The sequence below is a fragment of the Equus caballus genome, chromosome 10 (genome assembly GCF_041296265.1).
Source record: "Equus caballus isolate H_3958 breed thoroughbred chromosome 10, TB-T2T, whole genome shotgun sequence".
Taxonomy (NCBI): Eukaryota; Metazoa; Chordata; class Mammalia; order Perissodactyla; family Equidae; genus Equus; species Equus caballus.
This window is the reverse complement of record NC_091693.1, coordinates 62558492-62583791: the sequence shown is the minus strand read 5'-3', so window position 1 is coordinate 62583791 and position 25300 is coordinate 62558492. Positions and strand designations below refer to the sequence as shown.

Genomic DNA, 25300 nt, shown 5'->3' with positions numbered 1-25300 from the left:
GTAGCTTTTGAGGCTGTAGAATTTATAGAACTTGGTAATGAATTGTTGGAGGGGGTGAGAAAGAAGAAGGACTCAAGGGTGACTGCCACTTGTGTGGGGTGGACCCTGGAACAACTGGTGGTGTTGTCGTCCTCCTCTTCATCAGCCACGTTACCATCAGTTCTGTTTCCTGGTGATAATAATAGCTACTGCCTATTGAGTACTTTGTTTATATTGCGTGTATTTGAGATGTGTTCTTTGTCCAGTTCTCATTTACTCTAACAGCCTTTTTAGGTAGTTATTTCTACTTATTCACTGTGGAAACAGCTTTAATATTAAAAGCTGTTGACATTTATTTGGTACTTGTAATGTGCTAGGCACTGTTCAGAGTGCCTTATGTCTATTAACTCATACTTAAACAGTCATCTGAAGCGTGGCTGTCCCTTTCTCCGGGTGAGGAAGCTGAAGCGTAGCGGGGTTAGGTAGCTTTCCTCCAGATCACATGGCTCACAAGTGGTAGAGCTAGGATTTGAACCCAGGCCATCTATACATTTCAAGCCTGAGCTTGGAACTACGACTCTGTATTTCTTTAGGTGTTAAATAACTGCCTAAGGGCTCAAAGTTAGTAACTAGTGGCCCCTCAGTTTAAATTGAAGTCTGAATGATTGTGTAACTGCTAGGCCTCATTGACTAAGGCAATGAATATGAAGGAGGTGGCAGATCCAAATTTAGCACGTGTTCCCCCACTTCGTTTTTGTATGGTTAATACCTTATCTTCTATTGCTAGTTTCACTTGATTTATTTCACACACAAATGCATTTGATGCACATGCAAGCACAAAAGACAAGCTTGCGTATGTAGATTACTGATTTAATGTGGATTCTTATTCATATCTTTAGAAAAGTGAATGGTGAGAAATCTTTTTATTGCTCTGAAAGCTTTTAAAACAGTTTAGATCTGAGGCTCTCCATATTGAGTGTGTGTATGTATGTATTATTAGATTGCGTTTTAAATTATCTTTACCATCTTCCTGTCAGCAAGGAGGATATACTTTTCCCTGCATTTTAATTAGTATATTCTAAAAATTCACTTTGAAAATTACCAAATCTATGAAATGCTTACTTGAAGAATCACTATTTTCAATGAGTGAAATTATTCCAATGAAACTGAAGTAATAGGATTTTTACCAGACTGTCAATCTTTGTAACTAATTTGTGACCTTAAAAGTAAGAATATGCTGATAAAGAATAAATTGAAAAATGTTACATTGCAAAAATGTGCTTCTCCTTTTTCTTATATCTACTTATTCCTACAAAGGAAACCTGGTATTCTTTTGAGTTCTCAGTGGGGAAATTTTCAGTGAGAACTCTTATGTACCAGAGCAATAATAATTAAGTAGGTAAACCCAGGAAGGAAGCTTTTATTACCAAAGGGTTTCTATTGAAACAGTGAATTGGATTATGCCAATAAGAATGCCAATTAAACTATTAATTGCTAAAAAAAAATAACTATTCCAAACAGTTTTACAAATGTGGCCTAGTTTGTCACTCTACTTGGAGGGAAGAAAAAAGAGCATCTTGTTTTCATTATTAAAAATTGTTTATTATTTTAATAAATATGGTTTATTTAGATATCTTTAAAGAAATAGTGAAAAAAGTGGTTTTTTTTTTTGGTGAAGAAAATTGGCCTTGAGCTAACATCTGTTGCCAATCTTCTTCTTTTTGCTTGTCAAAAGAAGATTGTCACTGAGCTAACATCTGTGCCAGTCTTCCTCTACTTTGTATGTGGAATGCCACCACAGCTTGACTTGCCGAGCGCTGTGTAGGTCTGTGCCTACATGTGAACTGAACCACTACACCACTGGGCTGGTCTCAAAAAAAGATTTTCATGAAGAAAACTAGCTTCAAAAAAATATGTCAGTTTTTGACATCAGCACTGCCTCTGATAAGAAGACATAATTTAAGTTCAAAGCCTGAAAAAAGTTAAAAGTTTAAGGAAGATTTCTGAAGGGTGATATTATTCATTCCACACATTCAGAAGAGTAGGAGATTATTAAAACAAAATGTTTCTGTAACTAGACGTTTAATTTAACTGGAACATAATGTCTGAAAGTTGAATCTCCTTAATCTTAGTGTTTTTATTTTTTCCTGTTGTAATTATTTTGTGCTTACCTGTCTTATATCAGTTGTCAGGCTCAAGGCAGAGCTAGAAAAAAGTTGCTAAGGTTCTTTTTTGTTCTTGTTTTTGTCTCTATGCTGAGGCTTTCTAAGTTGAAAACTTTCTGTGTATTAACATAACTATTTCGCCAGTGCAAGTACTAACTCATTCTTTAATATGGTGAATTCTCCAATTTCATCCTATGGCATCTGGTGTTATGTCCTCTGAGAACTAACACCAATCCTCAGATAGGAGCAAATATGACTCCTAGAATATGCATATGTCGGGGATACAAGATCCCCACCCCGAAGTTATACCATCTCTTTTAATACCTTAGAACAAGGTGAGATTTTAGGTTTGGTTTATGTTTGTTGTTTAATTGTGCAGCTATTAATGCCAGCGTTTCGTGGTCTGATTGTCATCTATGTCCACTGTTTCCTTAAAGCGTGTATTGACGTAGTTGATGTGGTTGCTGATTAATTTTTTTTAAGCTTTTTTTAAATTTTATTTTTATTGCAGTGACATTGGATTATAGCATTATATAACTTTCAGGTGTGTATTGTAATATATTTCGAATTCTGTGTAGATTACATCCTGTTCACCACCCAAAGACTAATTATAATCCATCACCACACACATGTGCCTAATCACCCCTTTTGGCCTCCTCCCTCCCACCTTCCCCTCTGGTAACCACCACTCCAAGCTCTGTTGCTGTGTGTGTGTTTGTTGTTGTTTGTATCTTCTACTTCTGAGTGAGATCATACGGTATTTGACTTTCTCACTCTGACTTATTTTACTTAGCATAATACCCTGAAGGTCCATGCGTGTTGTCACAAATGGCTGGATTTCATAATTTCTTATGGCTGAGTAGTAGTCCATTGTGTATATAAACCACATCTTCTTTATCCGTTTGTCCCTTAATGGGCACCTGGGTTGCTTCCAAGTCTTGACTATTGTGAATAATGTTGTGATGAGCATAGAGGTGCATGTATCTTTATACATTTGTATTTTCAAGTTCTTTGGATAAATACCCAGCAGAAGAATAGTTGGATCATGTGGTAGATCTGTTCTGAATTTTCTGAGGATACTCCATACTGCTTTCTGTAGTGGCTGCACCAGTTCGTGCTCCCACCAGCAGTGTGTGAGCGTTCCCTTCTCTCCACGCCCTCTCCAATACTTGTTTCCTGTCTTGTTAATTATAGCCGTTGTGACCGGAGTGAGGTGACACCTCATTGTAGTTTTGATTTGCATTTCCCTGATGGTTAATGATGTTGAACATCTTTTCATGTGCCTGTTGAGCATCTGTATATCTTCTTTGGAGAAATCTCTGTTCAGATCTTTTGCCCATTTTTAATTGGGTTGTTGGTTTTTTTGTTGTTGAGACATATGAGTACTTTGTATACTTTGAATATTAACCCTTTATCTGATAGATGGTTTGCAAATATCTTCTCCCAGTTGTTAGGTTGTCTTTTCATTTTGTTGGTGGCTTCCTTTGCTGTGCAGAAGCTTTTTAGGTTGAGGTAGTCCCATCTGTTTATTTTTTCTGTTGTTTCCCTTGCCTGGTCAGGTGTGATATTTGAAAAAATGCTGCTAAGACCAATGTCGAAGAGTGTACAGCTGTGTTTTCTTCAAGAAGTTTCATGGTTTCAGATGTTACATTCGAGTCTTTAATCCATCTTTAGTTGATTTTTGTGCATGTTGTAAGATAATGGTCTACTTTCATTCTTTTGCATGTGGCTGTCCAGTTTTCCCAGTACCATTTATCGAAGAGACTCTCCTTTCTCTGTTGTATGTTCTGGGCTCCCTTGTTGAATATTAGTTGTCCATGTATGTGTGGGTTTATTTCTGGGTTCTTGATTCTGTTCCATTGATCTGTGTGTCTGTTTTTGTGCCAGTACCATGCTGTTTTGATTACTATAGCTTTGTAGTATATTTTGAAATCAGGGAGTGTGATACCTCAAGCTTTGTTCTTTTTCCTCAGGATTCCTTTGGCTATTCAGGATCTTTTGTTCCTCCGTATAAATTTTAGGATTCTTTGTTCTATTTCTGTGGAAATGTTGGAACTTTGATAGGGATTGCATTGAAACTATAGATTGCTTTAGGAAATATGGACATTTTAACTATGTTAATTCTTCTAATCTAAGAGCACGGAATAACTTTCCATTTCTTCATGCCTTCTTCAGTTTCGTTCAACGTTTGATAGTTTTTGGTGCACAGATCTTTCACCTCTTTGGTTAAGTTTATTCCTAGGTATTTTATTCTTTTTGTTGCAATTGTAAAGGGGATTATATTCTTAATTTCTGTTTCTGCTATTTCATTGTTAGCATATAGAAATGCAGCTGATTTTTGTATGTTGATTTTGTATTCTGTGACTTGACTGTATTCATTTATTATTTTAAAAGTTTTTTAGTGGATTCTTTAGGGTTTTCTATTTATAAAATCATGTCATGTGCAAATAGTGACAGTTTCACTTCTTCCTTTCCAATTTGGATCCCTTTTATTTCTTTTTCTTGCCTGATTGCTCTGGCTAGGACTTCCAATACTATGTTAAATAAGAGTGGTGACAGTGGGCATCCTTGTCTGCTTCCTGTTCGTAAAAGGATGATTAATTCTTAAATAGTGGAGAAAAACTTGGTGTGGTAGGAGTAGGAGTCAATTGAATAGCAGAGATGGCAGCCTTCCCTGTGCCAGGTTGTACAGGGGTCTGTGTAGGGTTTGGGGAGAGCTGTGAGGAATCCCCTGTGACACTTCAGTAGCTCTGAGTTGTGTAGAGAATTCATAGCCAGTAGTCATGTGTAACTTGCTGGCTCAGTGCCTGTGAGTTTTTGTGGGAAATCAGATCATCAGATTTCTGCCAAAAGAAAGGAAAAAGAGAAAGGAGTCTAACACAGGCTTTCTCCCTCTGTGTTTACAGCATTTATTCCTGGGAGGGGAAAACTGTATACATTTTGCTTTTAACTCACGAAGTTTCACTTAGACATAATTTAAAATATTTAATGATAGGGGGCCAGCCTGGTGGTGTAGTGGTTCACATGCTCTGCTTTGGTGGTTTAGGATTCACCGGTTTGGATCCTGGGCGCAGACCTATACAGCACTCATCAAGCCATGCTGTGGCTGCATCCCACATGGAAGAAATAGAAGGACTTACAACTAGGATATACAGCTATGTACTGGGACTTTGGGGAGAAAAAAAAAATTAATGGTAACAATTGATAGAGTTTTTGTATATAGATAGATTTGATCATTTATTCTGGTCTGAGCTAAAATGTCTTTTTTTATTACCAGTTAAATTTTAAGGGACACTGTTTTCTATGATGACGATGATGTTTTTTAAAATAAAATGTGTCTATGGCCATACCACCTTGAATGCGCCCAATCTCGTCTAAAATAAAATGTGTGAAAGTAGTTTACCTTAAGTGAGAATCAAATTGGCTATTCTTGAATGAGCTGTTTGGTCAAGTTCTAAGTATGTATTAAATGAATTTGTTGAATGTATGCATTCATCACATATCTATTGACACAAAGTGGCAGCCACTTTTTTAGGAGCTGTGGTATATACTGGTAAACAAAACAGAGCCCTTGCCTATAGAAATATTACATTCTAATGAGACATTTCAGTGAGAGACACCAGGAAGCATAAAGACACTGTGGCCTGAACAAGCTTGTGTTTGGAGAATAGAGTGAGTGAGCAAGGGAGAGAGTGGAAGGCAGTGAGATGAGAGAGCTAGACAGAGGCTAGATCATTTAGGGTCTAACAGATGGGGAAAGGAATTTGGATTTTCCTCTTAAGTGGGAAGTCGTTGTAGGATTTTGAAGAGGAAAGTTATGTGATCTGTATTATATATAAAATACATATATATTTTTCAAATCACTCTGGTGTGGAGAAGCAGCAGAACGGAGGTAAGAATGGAAACAGGGACACCAGATGTTGCAGTAATCCAGGTGAGAGAGGATGATGGCTTGCACCAAGGCACAAGAAGTGGTGGTGGTGAGACAAGGTCAGGTTGAGAATAATTTCTGGAGGTAGATCTGATAGCACTCACTGAGAGATGTGTGAGAGAAATCGTGGGTGATTGATTCCTAGGATATTGGCTTAAACATTAGCTTAGTGAATGGTAGATTACCTGTTTGCTGAGATGTATGATGATTGTTGCTAAATTAATTCTAAACTTTTACCTATTAAATGAGAAATGATTGTATCAACATTATCTTAAATATGTGAAATTAAAACAAAATCATCACAAAAGCTTTTTTATTTTCCTAGGCGGAGTATGTCCAGCTTGTTACTGAACTTCGAATGACAAGAGCCATCCAGCCTCAGATCAATGCTTTTTTACAGGGCTTTCATATGTTCATTCCGCCGTCCCTCATACAACTCTTCGATGAATACGAGTTGGTAAGGAAAAACATCAGTTCTTCTGTTGTTACACAGGACACAAAACTCCAGTTGATGTAATTCAGAGATAATTTTGAAGTACTATGATGAATGGAATAATGTATAATAAGGCCTATGGTTTGATTTTGTGTTTAGAGATTTGTTATAAGGTTTGTGATTGTGCTTCTCTTAAACTTAATAACCAGATTAGCAGTTCCTTAATGTGAAATGGAGTGAGGTAGTGATAAACAAAAATGCAAAGTATTTCCAAAGTATTCTGCATGGGAGATGTTGAAGGCCAGTCCTCCCAAAAGCAGTCTTCACCTGATTCCTGAGTGTCTTCTTTGGCCATATGAGGTCAAGGATACTGATACTAACTGCTTATGCTTCCAAAAAGAAGAATTGATTAAGACGGTTTTTCTTGTTGTATTTGTGTTATCTTCTCCAGCTTCTTATTTTATCATATATATAATTTTATAATTTTCTATTTTAAACCAACGTGGAGTCCACTCTTGGCTAGTCTGTAATGAATGTTTTGTTTTGCTCCTTTAATTTACCTACCTTTAACTATGATCTAATGGGATTTCTAATTTTGTACGATTTATGTCTGCATTTTCCTGTTTCCTTTTTCTCTTCTATTTTTAGTAATAAATTATTTTCAAACTCTTTGAGTTGTCTAAATCCTTAGTAAAACACAATATTTTAAATAGAGTGTAGCTGCTTTCTTATTTAAAAAATCATAATTTGGAATAGTAAATTTTAGATCAATGGAAAAGTATCCCTTGATTTTTATTCTTTCTCTTGAAATTAGTTTACGCCTTTCGTTTTAATATATGAGTAAGTACACTAGTGTATACCTTTAATTTTACATATATACCAGTATTTTCAACTTATTATTCATAGTATATCTTAGTATAACAGTGGACAAAATTTGCTAATTAATTTTGAAGTCCATTGTGACTTAGTTTCAGTAAATAACAGTATTGAGGTTTTTCAGTTGTGTTTTTAAGTTTAAGATTAATGGTTTTGTTTAGCATAAACTCATCTAGTTTTTGGATAACCAAAAAAGTTACTATTTTTAGTATTTAAAAATGGAGGAGTACTTATGACTATTATTAGACGTGACTGAAATCTGACTTTTCCTATACTGCACTTAGATTAAATTAGCCTTGTGAAGTTCATGGGGTTAGCCCCATGGTGTAGTGGTTAAGTTTGGCACACTCCAGTTTGGTGACCTGGGTTTGCAGGTTTGGATCACAGGTGCAGAACTACGCCACTTGTCAAGCCATGCTGTGGTGGTGACCCACATACAAAATAGAGGAAGATTGGCACCGATGTTAGCTCAGGGCTAATCTTCCTCAAGCAAAAAGAGGAAGATTGGCAACAGATCTTAGCTCAGCACCAATCTTCCTCACTAAAAAATAAATAAATAAATAGCCTTGTGAAGTTCAAAAGAGAGAATTACATTATTTTCTGGACCTACATGTAAAAAACACTTAACAACAGAAATAACTTATAAAAACTTTGCCTCATAATTTCCTGATACTGAATTACAATATACATAGAGCAAAATACATACATCTGTAAATGTATAGCTTTATGAATTTTCAAAAACTGAATATACCATAAAACCAGCACCTAGATCAAGAAACAGAAATCCTAGCACCTCAGATGTCCCTCTCATGTCCTTTTCCAGTCACTGTCCAGCCTTATGGGTAACCACTCTCCTGACTTCTAATATCATAGATTAGGTTGCCTGTTTTTGAACTTTATATAAATAGAATAATCACCTAGAATATATCTGACTTCTTTAGCTCAACTTTTTGTTGTGAGAATCATACATATTGTTGCATGCAGTTGTAATTTGTTCATTTTCATTGCTGTATCGTATTTCATTCTGTCAATCTGCTTTTTCTTTTCTTTTCTGCTCTTGATACACATTGGGTGGGTACTTCAGTTTCAGGCTATTTGAAATAGTGCTGCCACAAATGTTGTAGTACATGTTGCTGGGAGAACATTTGTATGCATGCTGTAGATTATATGCCTTGGAGTGGAATTGCTGGCATATAGGGTGTGCATATATTCCATTATAGTAGGTACTAGCAAATAGTTTTCCAAAGAGTGTGTCAGTTTACACTCCTGCTAACAGATACGAGAGTTGTGGGTGTTCCACATCCTCACCGGCATTTGATATTTTTTGTCTTTTTCTTTGTTACCATTCTAGTGGATCAGTAGTGTTATTTCATTGTGATTTTAACTTGCATTTTCCTCATGGCTAGTGAGGTTGAGTGTTTTTATGTGTTTATTGGCCATTTATGTACTCTGTTTTTGAAGGATTTGTTCAAGTAACTTGTTCATTTTTCCACTGTGTTTTCTGGGTTTTGTTTACTGATTTGTAGGATTCTTTATATTCTGTATAGGAATCTTGGTAGATATGTGTGTTGTGAATATCTTCTCTTACTTCAGTGTCTTTTAGTGAATAAAAGTTTTAGTTTAACACAGTTCAGTTCACTTGTTTTTTCTTTTCTTTTTTTAATGAGTGGAGCTTTTTGTGTTCTGTTTAGGAAACTGTTTCTTATTCCAAGGTCATGAAGATATTTCCCTATGTTTTCCTCTAAAAACTTTATTCCTTTATCTTTCACGTTTAGGTCTGCTACTGGTAAGTTTTCAATTGTGGTTCTTATATTGGAAGTGAGGTCAGGATTCCTAGTCCGTCTTAGCTTCTGGCTTTACAACGTTGAGCTGATTGATTGAGATGGTGGCATTATTTAGGAAGAGCAGTGTTGTAGACGTGGCTCTGATTTATGCAGTGATGATGATGATGATGATGATTAAACACTTAGTATTTGCCAGGCGCTTTATGTGTATTAACTTTGAAAATCTTCACAACAGAACTCTGAGGTAAGCGGTACTATTCCCATTTCACAAATGAGGAGAACTAGAACAAAGAAGGTACAGAACTTGCTCCTGTTCATCGAGTGTGTGTTAGACACAGCCCAGTCTCTCTTCCTCAGCATTGCCACACCACCTCTCAGTGGCATGAGTTATAAATGGGACTTGGTTTTAGAACCTGTCGTGGGACTTTATGTCCTTCGTAGGAAAGGGCTGTGCTACACTGGGATAGGAAACTTTTTTCAGAAGTTGACACAAACATCTAAATGTGCATCTGAGTTAAAGGCTACACGTTAGATTCTAGAGGTTTAGTGAGAAGAGGGTATCTAGTAGCGTCATTGTCCTAACCGGAGGTGTATTTGTCCATTGTGGACAGAATGCAGTTCCAAGTCAAGAGATGATTATCAGGTTCAAAAAGGGTGACAACATTGTTGTCATTAATACATATACAATGCTATTACAGTGGAGAGGTTCTTACCCAGTGTCAGAGGGACTGTCCTTCCATATTGCGCTGCTTATGAATTTATCCGTGATGGTACCAGAATATTAAAACTTTGAGCCATGTGAATACTAGGTGAGCTGATGGCTCTGAACACTTGCATGATTCAGTTTCTGACGTTAGAATGGGTTATATGTTATACCCAGTTCCAGTAGGTTAATTCAGTTTTGTCATATGTTAAAAAAATAAGAAATTATTGATTGGGACTTTGTGTTATATGTACTTTTCATTGTGGAATTCCCATTTCATCTACTTGTTTTCAGTCAGTTTAATAACGTTTTTTGCCCAGGTGTTCAACAGTTTAATAAAGATCGTTCATCCTCTTCACTAGAAGTCATAACAAATAATATGACATTTTATGAAATACCTCAAATTTCTTGAGAGAATAAAGTCACAGTCATTTTTATTCATAATTATTAACAATGCAAGCATACTCAGTATTATTAAAAGCTTATCTTCAGCCTAGAAGGGAAGAGGGTTAAACTCATGGATTGTAAGAAAAGTATAAAATTCATCCCCACCCCTTTTGGCAGATGTGTATCAGGGTCCTGCTAGGGAACAGAATTTCTCCTGCTAGTTCGAATAATGAAACTTGAACCAAGGGCCTATTACAGAGGTGTGGGCAGTGTTAAGAATAAACAGGATGTGATGAGGCATCCAGAGACTAGCTCCGGTGGAAAGCCTTTGTCACTCCTGGAATTGAAGAGGCAGGTGGAGGAGTTATTGTGGAGACATGGCTACTGCAAAGATGGGCTGAAGCAGGAGGGAGCAGAAAATACCCTCACCTCCAGACTCCTGCCTGTTTCTCAGTGACGGAACCCAACCTGAAGCCGACGGGCAAGAGAGCCAGTCTGTACGGAGTGGCCTCCTGGGGCACAGGGCAGTGCGAAAAAAGGTGGAGAGGGTGTTCGGGGGTGATAAATGGACATTAACCAGAACGTCTTCATCCAGGAAAAGTATCTTATAATACTATGGCAAGGAGGGCTAAAACGTACCCTAGACTAGAAGCTCTCAAACTTTGTGGTCTTAGGATCCCCTTTCAACAAGAGTTTTTGTTTATGTGGGTTATAATAATTGATAGTTACTGTATTTGAAGTTAAAACAGATGTGTAAAATATTTTATTCTTATAAAAATAACAATCCATTACATATTAATGTAAATAACATTTTAAAGATGAAAACTTCATTTTCCAGAATAAAACAAAAATAGTGGGAAGAGTGGCATTGTTTTACATTTCTGCACGTTTCTTTGATGTCTGACTTAATAGAAAACAACTGGGTTCTCACGTCAGCTTCTGCATATAATCTATTGTGACATGTTGTTTGGCTGAACTATATGGAGAAAATCCAGCCTCAGATAAGTTGGAAAAGGGAGAACCTTGCAGACTCCTTGAGTAGATATTAGAAACCCCCAAGACTTCTCAGACATCACCTTATGTTAACCATCGTTAACCTTCTTTAGAGCACAATCGGTACCAGTCAGATGTATGTTATGAGTAGTTGCTGCAGGAGTTGTGGTTTTTGAGCCACATTGTATCTATGTCTCGGTAATAGCAAACCCTGCCTTCTGGCCTGTCAGGGTTAAGAGTAGGCTAGTCAGTGCCTTACCTGAGTATGTAAACACATCCGACTGTGAGATATGGACTGATTCAGAGATGTGGACAAGCTCTTTTCATGTTCTCTTTTATTTTGGAAGACATAATGGGAAATTTTACCATTCTTAATTTCATTTTTAGTTATTTGGTTAATACTTTGTTTGTTTGATGTTCTTCCTGGCAAAAAGGTGGCTACCAAAAGTAATTAGGAAAATTGCATTTTTTTCTCATCTTGGGGAAACTTGACTTTAAAGGATATGAATTATTCCAGAATAGAGGCCTGAATCTGTTTTTTAAAAAAATAATAGCTATTTTTATTGTATTACCTCCTTTTTCCTAGTGATAGGGTTTCTTGATGATCTTTTTCTTTGCTCAACTCAGGCTTTATTCAGGTCTTTTTTGTCACTTTCATGTTGAAAGTCGGTCTCTATAGGATTTAACAAATTTGTAAAATAATGAATAAACATAAACCAAAGATAATGTTCATAAAGTTGTTGGTGCATCTGAACTGTTGTTGCATATGTGTTTATATATAAACGTAAACTATTGTCTCTTCTTATGTTTTAATTAAATTATATCAACGTGGACACATCTCCACATCTCACACTGTTGGAGCTTATCAGTGTCAAGTGTTCTTTCCCATGTCATGCTTGTTATTGATGACATGCAGAAACTGTGGCAAAAATAAATCAGTTTTATATGGGATTAGTTTCTAATTAAGGCAAATTTACTATTTAAATGTAATAGCTTCTTTTCCCCTGAAGAAGATTAATGAAATACTTTTCTTCTTCCCCAAAGGAGCTGCTGCTTTCTGGCATGCCAGAAATTGACGTGAGTGATTGGATGAAAAATACAGAATACACCAGTGGCTATGAAAGAGAAGATCCGGTTATTCAGGTACAATCTCTCTAGAGCTTAGAACGAAGTTAAGTTTTGCCATTTAATTTTGTAAGCTTTTCAGCACTATTGGATGGAAACCTACATTAATTAACAGAGTCAAGTTTTTCTCTGAATTCTTCTCTTGGGAATATTGCCTATGAAAACTTTTTATAAAGTCATTTTTGATAAATGAGTCTCATAGAATAGAATATGCTTTATGAATGTTGCATATTTCGGTGGTGTTAGGCAGTCTGCACTTGCTGTGAAACACGAGCTGAGTTTGTTGTTGTTGTTGTTAGTGGTTCTGGGAAGTGGTGGAAGACATTACTCCAGAGGAGCGAGTTCTTCTCCTGCAGTTTGTTACTGGCAGGTAAGAAGTTTTTTACAATAATATGGAAAGAATTTAATGTATTCCTTTTCTAATGGCTTAGAGATAAACAACCAAGTGAATTATTACTCTGAATTGTGAGTTTCTTCCTCCCTTTCCACTTTTTAAGGTATTAAACAGAGATTTATTCAGGCATTAAAGATAAAACACATACAGTATGCTCAGTTATGTTTGTTTAATGTTAAAAAATAAATGTTGTTTGCTAAAAAACAGATTGTTCCAGTCATAACTATTAGCATAGGTATTGTATTTTATAATTTGCTAATCCTTTTATTCAGTTTTTCTCCAGTTGTTATCAAACTTTTAAAGTCTCGAGATTCATGGCCTAAAAAATAATTTGTGATACCATACTTCTTTGAAAAGTCCAGTTTTGGAACCAATTAAATATTGTAGATATTAGAAAACTAGATGATTTAAACCTCTTAATTTATATATCTGAAAGATGTAAAGAAAGAGTTTGATCTTCATTCTCTTTTGGTTTTTTATGCGACTGAGGAAGATTGTCCGTGAGCTAACATCTCTGCCAATCTTCCTCTATTTTGTATGTGGGACGTTGCCACAGCATGGCTTGATGAGCAGTGTGTAGATGCATGCCTGGGATCCAAACCCACAAACCCCAGGCCACCAAAGTGGAGTGCGCAAGCTTAATCACTACACCACTGGGCCGGCCCCCTAATCTTCATTCTTGATAACTTAGAATTTCATCTGCATCCTTCTCTTTATGAAAATATAGTTCAGTTTTTCTGTTATAAATGTGCATAGTTCTAGGAAAGTTAGGATACTCAGAAAATTAGAAGAAATAAGGAAAACCACTGTCTACCAGCAATAACCACTATTAACAATTTGATGCAATTATTTTTCTTAATTTTTCTTGCCTATTTTATTTTTTTACTTAAAAAAAATTTTTTTTTTTTTGAGGAAGATTAGCCCTGAGCTAACTACTGCCAATCCTTCTCTTTTTGCTGAGGAAGACTGGCCCTGAGCTAACATCCATACACATCTTCCTGTACTTTATACGTGGGATGCCTACCACAGCATGGCTTTTGCCAGGCAGTGCCATGTCTGCACCCGGCATCCAAACCAGCAAACCCCAGGCCGCCAAGAAGTGGAACGTGCGAACTTAACCTCTATGACACTGGGCTGGCCCCTTTCTTGCCTATTTTAAAAACATAATTGTGAGTGTATATCTGTATGAAATATATATGTGTAATTTCAAGTCAACTGTTTTCTTATTTTAAAAGTAGTTCATGACCATTATAGAAAATTTGGAAAATGGAAGATATAGATAGAAGAGAAGAAAGTGAAAATCCTTTTGACTAATTCCATTATCAGAAATAAGACTATTAACATTTTGCTTTATTCTTTTAATCTTTTAACTATATAACTAGAAAAATAGTTGGAGTCACACTATACATCTAATTTTAAAGCATAAATAAAGCATGGATATACACAGATTGTAGACTAAAGATATGAAAGAAAACCTTGTTGTTGGTTTTGTTTTGTTTTTTTAGGCTTCATAGTGCCAAGAAATACCAAGAGATTTGAGTAATTTAATAAAGAGAATTAAACAAAAATTATAATTTCTATGTAAGAAAGTTAGACAATTCAAATTAAAAAAGAGAAATCACCTCTGAGCTCAGTCTCTGAAGATAATTGCTGTTAACATTTTGGTTATTCTTCCAGAATTTTTCCCACATATATAAATTTTTACTTTTTAAAAACCTTGTTTCTGTTCTATAACTTGAATTTATCAATATATCATTAAAAATTGTTCCATTTGTAGATCTGATAGTTTTAATGGCTGCTTGCTCTTCAATTTATGGACCTCCGTTAATTCATATTGTCCTTTATTGTTAAATTTTCCTGTTTATGAGTAGTGTTGAACAAATAAGGAATTCTTGTGCTTATATACCTGTGGGCCACTTTGATTATTTATGTAGGATAAATTCTTAGAAGGGAAGTTTTTGGATACAGAAGTATATAAATTTCTGCACCTGTGATACGTGCTGTTCATTTACCCTCCAGAAGGTTCTCAGTATTCACATCAGCAGGGAATGAGAAGGCCTTTCCCTTATTCAGTCAATACAGGATGTAATCATTTTTATTTTCATATAATTTCTTATTTATGTAATTATTTTGTGTCATGTGAATTGCCTGTCTTTATTTTTTGTGCATTATCCTGTCATTAAAAAAATTCAATTTTTAAGTGTTCTTTATGTATTAGGGACATCAACTTTATAAATATTTGTCCAGTCTGTTTGCCTTTTAACTTTATTAAGTTAAATATACAAGTTTCATGTAATTTAAGTTATAAATTTAGTTTATAAAATGGGGGCCAGCCCAGTGGCACAGGAGTTAAGTTTGTGTGCTGTGCTTTGGCGCCTGGGGGTTCATTGGGTCGGATCCTGGGTGCAGACCTACGTACCACTTATCAAGCCATGCTGTGGTAGGTGTCCCCCGTATAAAGTAGAGGAAGATGGGCATGGGTATTAGCTCAGGGCCAGTCTTCCTCAGCAAAAAGAGGAGGATTGGTGGCAGATGTTAGCTCAGGGCTAATCTTCCTCAAAAAAAAAAAATTATAAAATGAAAGTTTTAAGTTACGTTGCAAGTCAGTTATCAATACTTTTCTTTATGGTTTTTATAAATCCTTCCCTGCTGCCAAGATTTTATATATATATGTTTGTCAACATTTTTTTCTGTAACTTTTTTATGATTTCTGTTTTTACATTCCAATTTTTAAGCCATTTGGACTTTATTTTGGCTTATGTTGTGAGGTAGCGCTCTTTTATTATTTTTCTAAATGGTTTATATCTAAACACCATTTCATGAATTAGATTTTCCCCCGTGATTTGGTCAGTGTGAGTTTTAAATGCAGAAAACAATCATTCAAGTTTTTTGGTACTAAAAATGTCTATTAAATTACTTGCTCTTGCAGAATAAAAAAATACTTGAATTAGCAATGCAGAGTGCCCCTCCTGTGTCAGTAGTATAGTCTTTGTTAGCAGTGCTGAAAAGAGCTGCACTGTTTATTGTTTAACTGGTCATGAAGTGTAGCGCGTGAATCCATTTAAACTGAGGTGAAGGATGTGGGTGAAGATTCGACGCCAAGGGGAGACAGCACACAGCTAAGTTTCACCTTCAGCTTGAAGGAGCCACCTGTCAACACTTAGTCTATGTAGAGTCCTTGTTATGAATTCAAACTAAGTCATACGTTCTCTAAAACCTTAACTTTCCTTTTTATTAGACCCGTAGTCGTTAGTATAGGTATTGCATTTGCCATTCTAAACCTAAAGTGTGTATTTTTTTCCTTCTAACACTTTTTGGAAAATTCTGATTATCTATTTGTTTATATTTGCATACTAAACATGTCTTAATCCATGTCCAGAGTATAATTTAGTGCAACCTTACTGAAAATTCAAGTGTGTTCCAAGTGTAGAACCAAGAATCAGTACAGAAAGTAACTTTTATAGTAATGACAATATTTTGTTGGTCTATAAGACTGTCTTAAATGTCTTACTCTTTGGTTTCATTACCCTTTAGGAGTAATGAAAATCAGACTTGATGATTTCTTTGTGTATAAAATAGAATCATATCATTTTTATTAACGGTAATTTTACATTGTATAATCCAGCTGTCATGATATTCAACCAAAGACTATTTCATTTATTTTTCTCACGTATGCTTAAGCTTGATGAGCCGTGATCTTAGCATAAGATCCACTGATTATTCAAGTATGGGGCCCGGTCATATTTGGCTGTAGTTTAGAAGAGAATTGAGGTTTCAAGGATGGTTTGTGAATATCACCTTACAGAATAATTTCAATTTAGATGTTAAAAATTGGGAGATCTTGGGGGCCGGCCTGGTGGCGCCGTGGTTAAGTGTGCACGTTCCGCTTCAGTGGCCTGGGGTTCACTGGTTTGAATCCCGGGTGTGGACATGGCACCGCTTGGCAGGCCATGCTGTGGTAGGTGTCCCACATATTAAAAAAAGTAGAGGAAGATGGGCATGGATGTTAGCTCAGGGCCAGTCTTTCTCAGCAAAAAGAGGAGGATTGGCACCAGTTAGCTCAGGGCTAATCTTCCTCAAAAAAAAAAAAAAAAAGGAGATCTTCTGATTTTTTAAGCTTATGTTTCAAAATTTAGTTATATGAAAGACATTAGATTGATCATCCTGCTGTTGAAATATTGTGCTATAATTTGTGTAAGAATCAGTGTCAAGGCTTATTTTCTCATCTTGTCCTGATAAAGTAGTATATTTATTTCAAAATTCTGTCTCTATGGGAAATTGAGAACAACTTGGCCTTTTATCCTTTTTCATTTTTGTTGCTGTTGTTAATTTTTTAGGCATAGATTAATCTACATAGGTTAGCTAATGCTGAATTTTATTTTCAGGTTACAGACATATCCAGGTCTTCTTTAGATAGTCTCTTGCCCTAAGTGGGAATTGTTCAGGCATTAGTGTTTTATTAGCAAGATTCAAGCATACTTTTAATATTCACTTGGATTTCTAAGGTAAACTCAGGCATTTCATCAATAAAGCATTTAACAGTAACTAAACTGCTTTCCCGCTAGAAAAGAAAACTGCTCTTTTTAGGGATTCATCTATATTGAATTGTTAATTATTTTTCCCTGTGAATGTATATGTATCATCAGTGATTTCAAATAGAAAATTCTGGTCCATTTTTTTCATGTTCTTTTTTTAGTGTATGTGGTAAAAAATACATAACTTAAAATTTAACATTTTAACTACGCAGTTCTGTGACATTAAGTACATTGACTTTGTTGTGCCACTGTCACCACCATTTCTCTCCCCAACTTTCTCCTCCTGAGCTGAAACTGTACCCAGTAAACGCTGACTCCCCATTTGTTCTCCTCCCAGCTCTTGGCAACCACCATTCTATTTTCTGTCTCTCTGAATTTAACTATTCTGAGTACCTCATATAAGTGGAACTACGCATAATTTGTCTTTTTGTGACTGCCTTATTTCATTTAACATAACGTCCTCAAGGTATGTCCATATTGTAGCACATATCAGAATTTACTTCCTGTTTTAGGAATTTTATAGTTTTAGCTCTTACATTTAGGTCTTTGATTTATTTTGAGTTAATTTTTATATATTGTGTTAGGTAAGAGTCCAACTTAATTTTTTTGTAGTGGATATCCAGTTTTCCTAAGACAATTTGTTGAAAAGATGGTCCTTTCCTGTTGAATGTTTTTAGCAGTCCTGTTGAAAATCGTTTGGCCGTATATGTGAGGGTTTATTTTTGGGTTCTCTGTTCTATTTCACTGGTCTATATGTCTGTCCTTATGTCAGTGCCACACTGTTTTGTTGCTGTAGCTTTGTAGCTTAAATTTTGAAATCAGGAACTATGAGACCTCTGTCTTTGTTCTTCATTTTCAAGATTGTTTTGGATATTCGGGGTTCAACAGTTTTTTTAATGAACTGAATTATGCTTAGTACTGTGAATCATATGTTAGAAAACATTTTTAATACTAGTCAGATTTCTGCCTTTGAGTATGCATATAATACCTATACATTAAATGTTTCTTTGTCATTCTAATTTATCTAAGTCATTCTAATTTAGTGTAAAAAGCACTACAGATCTCATTTTAAAAACAGCGAAGTTTTGGGGCCGGCTCCGTGGCTGAGTGGTTAAGTTTGCGCGCTCCGCTGCGGCGGCCCAAGGTTCAGATCCTGGGCGCGGACATGGCACCGCTTGTCAGGCCACGTTGAGGCGGCGTCCCACATCCCACAACTAGAAGGACCTGCAACTAAGATATACAACTATGTAACCGGGGAGAGGGGTTTGGGAAATAAAGCAGAAAAAAAAAAAAGGAAGATTGGCAACCGTTGTTAGCCCAGGTGCCAATCTTTAAAAAAAAAAAAAAAAAGCGAAGGTTTTTCAATCAGTATGTTTAATCATGATACATACAAAGGCTAATTTGAAGTAATAATTTTCTTTCAAAGGAAACAGTAGAATTTAGGAAGTTGTAATTACATCATCTACAGCCGTGTACCCAAGATTAAATTTTCTAGTAGTGTTTATGCATTAAGTGTTAGCCTTCCTGTGAACTTGTAATGTTAGGTGACATTAAAAAAAAAATAGATCTGATATTCTGAATCCCTGGAAAGAGAAATGTGAAGAATTTTCTAGTTTTCCCACTGTGAAAAGTAAAAAACAAAAACCCTTTGGATGACCCTAGCTATTTTTCACAAACAGGGAAATCATTTGGATTATGTGTGAGAGCTTCTGTTGCTTGAGTTAATCAGGCAAACATTCATTTACTCAGCAAATATTTAATGAATGTCTCCTAGATGCCATTTTGCTAATAACCCCAAGGATACAAATACAAATATGACATATTTGGGCCCTCAGATCATTTCCAGTTTAGTAGGGGGATACAAGAAAGAAAATAGATGTACATGCAGTATGCTAAATTCAATAGTAGGGGTCTGTGCTGTGGCCAATTCAAAGCGTGGTGTGGCTTATAGAGACACGCGGGGCGGGGGGCAGGGGGGAGTGTCTCCATGGAAGCCTCCTGACTGGCCAGAAAACAGCTTTTAGTAATGAGTTGGAGATTTGCGGATTCAAAAACGTTATCTTGTCAGTGTCCTAGAGTTGAATATATTCTTAACCTAATGTAGAATTTGAAATACAATTATCACCAAGATTTTCCTGTAATAATTATAACTTATTAAGATATGAACTCTTAGCTCCAGGGTCCCACACGGTGGATTTGCTAATATCATGGGTGGAAGTGGATTGCAAAACTTCACAATTGCTGCTGTGCCATATACTCCAAATCTCCTACCAACCTCAAGCACATGGTATGTGAAATTGGCTCATTTGCATGCATCGTGAATTGTTTTAATTAATATTGAATGATCATAGGTCTAACTAATGTACTGCTGCATTGAGAGGAAAACCTCAACAGTGTGATCTCTATTCAGCATTTTGGAGTCACTGATAAATAAGTAGCTGCATAGTTCCTTACCGCCGCCTTTTTTGGTGGGGAAAATGTTTGGGGAAACTACCTATAATTTAATTGAATATAGTTCAAGTATCACTAAAGTTACGGTGTCATAAGTATCACTGAGTTATACCATCACTTCAAACTCAAATTGCTCTAATGCTTATTTATTTTAGGCTGAAAGGAACTTATTTTCTTCCACTACATTTGCATGCTAAAGGAAACTGCAATGCAGCAGTTTTTTTCTTTTTAAATACTACTTTAGGGTTTTCCAATTTGAATGCAAATTTGAGAGGGTGGTTTCATGTTAATTCTGAGTGGTGTTTCACTGCTAGACAAACAGTCAGAAATTTCATAGGTGTCCTATTTAATTGTGGTATATTTTTCTTTGAAAGCATCAACATGCTCAAGTTACCTGAATACCCAAGTAAAGAAATACTCAAAGACAGACTTCTTGTGGCACTACATTGTGGCAGCTATGGTTACACAATGGCGTAATGAAGTCTGGAAAACTCATCTGACTACTGATGCGCAATTCAGAGTGGCAGAAGTAATCTAGGAAACTGTCAGCAGAAAAGCAGCCCGAATGCAGCCCATAGGCAGGGCTGATGTTTAAAATTCAGAAAGGATCAGGTTTTCTTTTTCCCCTCCTCTCTTTTTCCTTTTATGTTTGCTCAGTTTGTAATACAATTAGAAATATAAAATCACAATAGTCTTTATTTTAAAAAATGCTAATTGAAAGTAGTAGAAATTGTTCTTTTTTCATATTTCTTTAATCTTATCCAAGATTGTGTTAAACCACAATCTTAATGTACATTCCACCTCTGCTATGTAACTGTCTTGTTAAAAGGGTGTTTTCTCTTTATTTTCCTATATATTAAATTATATTAGGACATCCAGCTGGTATGTTCTATTGCATGTAAAGTGCTGTTTATATTTTGGAAAACTATTGTATAGAATGGATTAATTTCGATTGTGTATAAAGCCACAAATATGTATTTTCCCATATTGAATCTATATTGCAATGATGTTTTTTAGCTTTTTAATATTTTAATATATAACAAAGTTTAGACTGATGTGACTAACACCTATGAAATGACATCTAATTTGTATAGTAAAGCTTATACTATATTGTATGAATTCTTTGCGTCTTTCAGTGGTCAATTTTCCACATATATTGTAGTCTCAAAGTTTTTCTTCTGCCTTATTTAATTTATATTTTAGGTAAAATTAAAATGTGATATTTTACCGTATTTCTTTTCATTACTTTTGTGTGAGCTCTGATGACACATTTGAAGAAGTAATCCGATGTGCAGATTACAATTTAAATCTGTACACTTTTATTTCTTAAATTTGCTTTTTGTAATTAAAATGTTGAGTTCAAGTGATATATGCCTAATACACAGCACTGAGTTTTTTAATTTTAGGGTGGTCTAGTCAGTTTTCTTTTGAAAAGAGACACTTGAGTAGTTACAGCATACCTTTTAAGGAGAAGTCAGAACACTCACATATTCAGAAATACTGACAGAGGAATTTGTAATGTTTGGAACCTTGCCTCTAGGAACTGAAAATAGACTATCCAATGGCATCATTGTTGGTGGAATGGCTTTTATGTACGGATTTTCTCATATGAGCAGCAGTGTATTTATCACTGACAAATAACAGATAATGTATATGTCAGTATAAATACATATATATGTAATACATATATAGAAAGCTTTGCTAAGTTGTAAAACTTCTTTCGTACGTGTTTTTTGGTCCTCTTTTGTTATTGTGTGGGGTTTTTTTGATATTAATAAAATATCTCAACAGATTACATTATAAACTAGGAATTTTTTACAAATTACTGTTAGCTCTGAAATTATGATTCAGATGCTTTATTTACAATAAATGAAGCTAATTTTCCAATTTTTATTTTCAAAATTTATTTGTAGAAGAGATCATTGCCTTCTGAGTTTTCAAATAGGTAACTGACTTTAATATTACATTGCTTCTAAATTTAATGTTTACAAGATTTATTTCTGTTTATAATTGTATGGTACATTGGCTTTGTCAGATTGGTCATTTTGCAAGTATTTATGTAGAAGAGATAAGACATTAGAAGTCTCATGGTATTTTATCCATGAATTTGAATATTTTTTGATATAGATCTAGCAGTTTCAGGGTTTATTCTTTTATATTGTCTTAATTTTTTTAACTATAAGAATGTAGTTAGTATAAAGAGATTTTATACAGATTAAAAATACTACTTAAGGGGCCGGCCCCATGGCCGAGTGGTTAAAGTTCCGTGCACTCTGCTTCAGTGGCTTGGGTTTGTGAGTTCGGATCCTGGGCACAGACCTACTCCACTCATCAGCCATGTGTGGAGGCATCCCACATACAAAGTAGAGGAAGACTGGCACAGATGTTTAGCTCAGGGCTAATCTTCCTCACCAAAAACAACAAAAACAGAAATCTATTTAAACTAGAGGAAGAAAGTCTTTTTAATTTATTCTCTTCCCACAATTTCTTTTGTAAGTAGATGGACATGTTGAATGCATGGGAATATAGAAAAATGATTAAAGATTTTCTTCTTTGGGTAAAAGAAGATTGCACTAATAGGAAAGGAACTCAACTCTTAAAACGTGGGAAATCCATATATGAAAGAAAAGAGAGAAACATAGCATTCTAAAGGAATAAAAATATAAGGCAAGGGAACATGTTTTAGAAAACTGATTAATGAAAACATCTGGGCAAGAAGTAGATTAAGTTATTCAAATAATTTGAAGGGATAGTGACCATGTAGTTAATAAAATCCATCTACTTTATCCCAAAGCAAAATGTGATATAGTCTAAGGAAATCCCAGCTTTAAAACAATATGCTGAACACATCCTACTGCCACGAGGATCGTTGTTGGATGTCATGGGGGGAAATGAAAGCTTTAAAGCGTAGGTCACGAGTTGGAGGCCCAAGAGATGATTCCCACTCACGCATGTGTTTTGTTTGTCATGCCAATTCTGAAATTTTGATGAGTTGTCAACATTAAAAAAAGTCTGGAGATTTCATGCAGAAGTCCAGATGTTTAGCTTTTGCGAAATCAGACAATCTAACAACATTGAGCATAGATTCCTAGGAAGGCATTATTAGTAGGCTGGAGTTGAGTGGAAGCCACTTCTTTCAAAGACTGAATGTGCTCCTGGTTTGCCGTTTTCTTACGCCAGCCTGCTTCACTCATTTATGTCACCTTCTGGGCCATTGGCAGCATTGGAGTTTGCTTTAAAGAATCTATGTTGACCAGAAATGTTACCCCGGAGTGTAAACTGGTACCGGTTCTTTGGATGGCAATTTGGCAATATCGGATTTTTAAAATGGACCCATACTCTGACTCATCAATTCTGTGAATTTATCTTATGGATATACTTGTTCGTGTACGTAAATATATTTGTATAGGATTGTTCACTGAAGCTTTGTTTGTTATAGAGAAAAATGGGAAATAATTTAAATGTCTCTCAGTAAGGAGTTACTAATAAATTGTATTACATCCATACAATAGAATAGTAATTAGTATTTACAAAGAATGAAATGGATTTGTGCATACTCGTATGTAAATGTTTCTAAGGTATGTTCAATAAAATAAGGTAATATAGAAGAGTGGTTAAGGTGGAAATACAATATTCCTGGGCTTATATGCAAGACAGATTTCTGGGCTGGAGACAGTTGCTACATCTAGGAAAGTTGTAAGATGGGATGAAGACTTTTTCATTATATAGCTTTTTTTTCCTGTTTGTCTAAATCACATGCCTGTGTTATTTTCTATATCATACATACATTAAAAGAAACATCCAGTATCTTTAATTAAGAGAAGCAAGTATCAGTAGTAGGTTTTATTAGATCTATAAAATGCCATAGCAGTAGCCATAAGCAATATTTTCATAATCACATAACTTATTTTATAATGTGGTTAATTTAAAATGTCTTCTAATTAAACTCTTTTGCAAACAAAATCAAAGAAAGGAATGCTTCTTTGTCTACAAAGCTCTATTTCCACATTGCTAATAACTAGCTCTATTTATAGCTCTCTAAAATTCTACTGATTAAAGAGTTTTATTTGAATTCACACTTTTCTCCTCAATTTTTCTTTTCTTTTTTTTTTTTTTTTGCTGGGGAAGATGCACCCTGAGCTAACAAGCTAACATCTGTTGCTGACCTTCCTCTTTTTTCTTTTCATGTGAACCACTGCCACAGCACGGCCACCAACAGATGAGTAGTATGGTTCCACAACCAGGAACTGAACCCAGGCCCTGGAAGAGCATGCTGAACTTTTACCACCAGGCCATTGAGGCCAGCCCAGTTTTCCCTTTTTTTTAATAACAAAAGTGGTACTTTCTTGAAGTGGGGAAATCTGGAAAGCATGGATTCATGTACCAACTTGGAAAAAATAATAAATTATAGTTCTACTACTCAACAAGTTGTATTTGCTTCTAGTCTTTCTCAATGCATTTATTCCGTGGTTGAGTTCATAAAAAACATAGCATTTAGTATCTTTTTTTATTTATTCAGCATTGTATTTTAAACATTTCACATGTCATCACAACTTACTTGTAAACGTTTTTTAAATGGTGGCGTAATATTCTATTGTGTGGGTGTATCATAATTTACTTGACCATGTCTCTAAAGTTTTTAGCCCTTAGATTTCTGATATTTTTGCTTTTGTAAATAACAGGTGATCTTTTTCAACACCAGTTATAGTCGAGGAGTGGTAATGTTTACTGGGCTATTTGTTGAAATGGCTGTCAGTTGCTCCGTGGTTGTGGAATTACTGTTTGAAGGCTCGAGAATGGGCTGTTGGAACACTGAACCCTTTGGTAGGTCAGACCAGATGGGATTGTTCTACCAGCACAACTGGGGCTGTGTGCCCCACCCGAGTGTGAAAGTGTTAAAAAGAGAATCACAAAGGTGTGACCAAGGTACATTCATTTGAGTAATTGCTTGCTTCCGGTCTTCTTCCCAAGAATAGGGAAGGAAACTCATCTTCAAATGAACCAAGCCCCTTCCTCAGGACCCAGAACTTCAGCGTTTCCTAGTATGTTACATAGCTCAGCTACATCAGGAGTCATGCTCTTATGGGTTAAACTAGAAACCTAACCTCCATTGATAAAGTTTCCCAGAAATGGACTTACATGGTGTTGGACTGCAACCCTTTTGTCATTTGGAGAATTTATATATAACAGTTGTCTCTGTGAATGCGTTTTTAGCTGATAATAAAATTTTGGTTATTTTCACCACAATTTCGGTGTATGGCAGTATATCAGATTTTTTTTCATGTGAAACACTCTTCTTTCTTGTGCACTTCCACAGTTGTTAGGCAGCAAAACTCACTTTTAAGGTTAACAATAGTATCAGAAATCCCAATTTTATAGTGTGGTTTAAAGCTGTTTTAATGTGGACAGATTTCCTTAGAATGTCCTTTGTGAAATTCTTAGGTCCTGGGTTATGGTTACCTGCCTATAGGTCCAGTGCAAATTGGCACAAATTTATTTAATTTATAATCAGTCCTCATTATTTTACCAATGAGAAAATTGAAG

At 35.5% G+C, this 25300-nt stretch overlaps 1 protein-coding gene across 2 annotated transcripts in view; it reads left to right on the top strand.

Moving 5' to 3' along the window:
* The window catches only part of HACE1 (HECT domain and ankyrin repeat containing E3 ubiquitin protein ligase 1), a 105948-nt gene extending 80945 nt beyond the window's left edge, over window positions 1–25003 (top strand). For both annotated transcript variants that reach the window (XM_001501736.7, XM_014734298.3), the window contains 5 exons: window positions 6401–6532; window positions 12296–12394; window positions 12676–12746; window positions 19479–19592; window positions 20131–25003. In XM_001501736.7, the coding sequence (XP_001501786.2) occupies window positions 6401–6532; window positions 12296–12394; window positions 12676–12746; window positions 19479–19592; window positions 20131–20233 (519 nt within the window). In that variant the 3' untranslated portion in view covers window positions 20234–25003. The remainder of the gene's footprint in view (window positions 1–6400; window positions 6533–12295; window positions 12395–12675; window positions 12747–19478; window positions 19593–20130) is intronic.
* The last annotated feature ends 297 nt before the right edge of the window (window positions 25004–25300 follow it).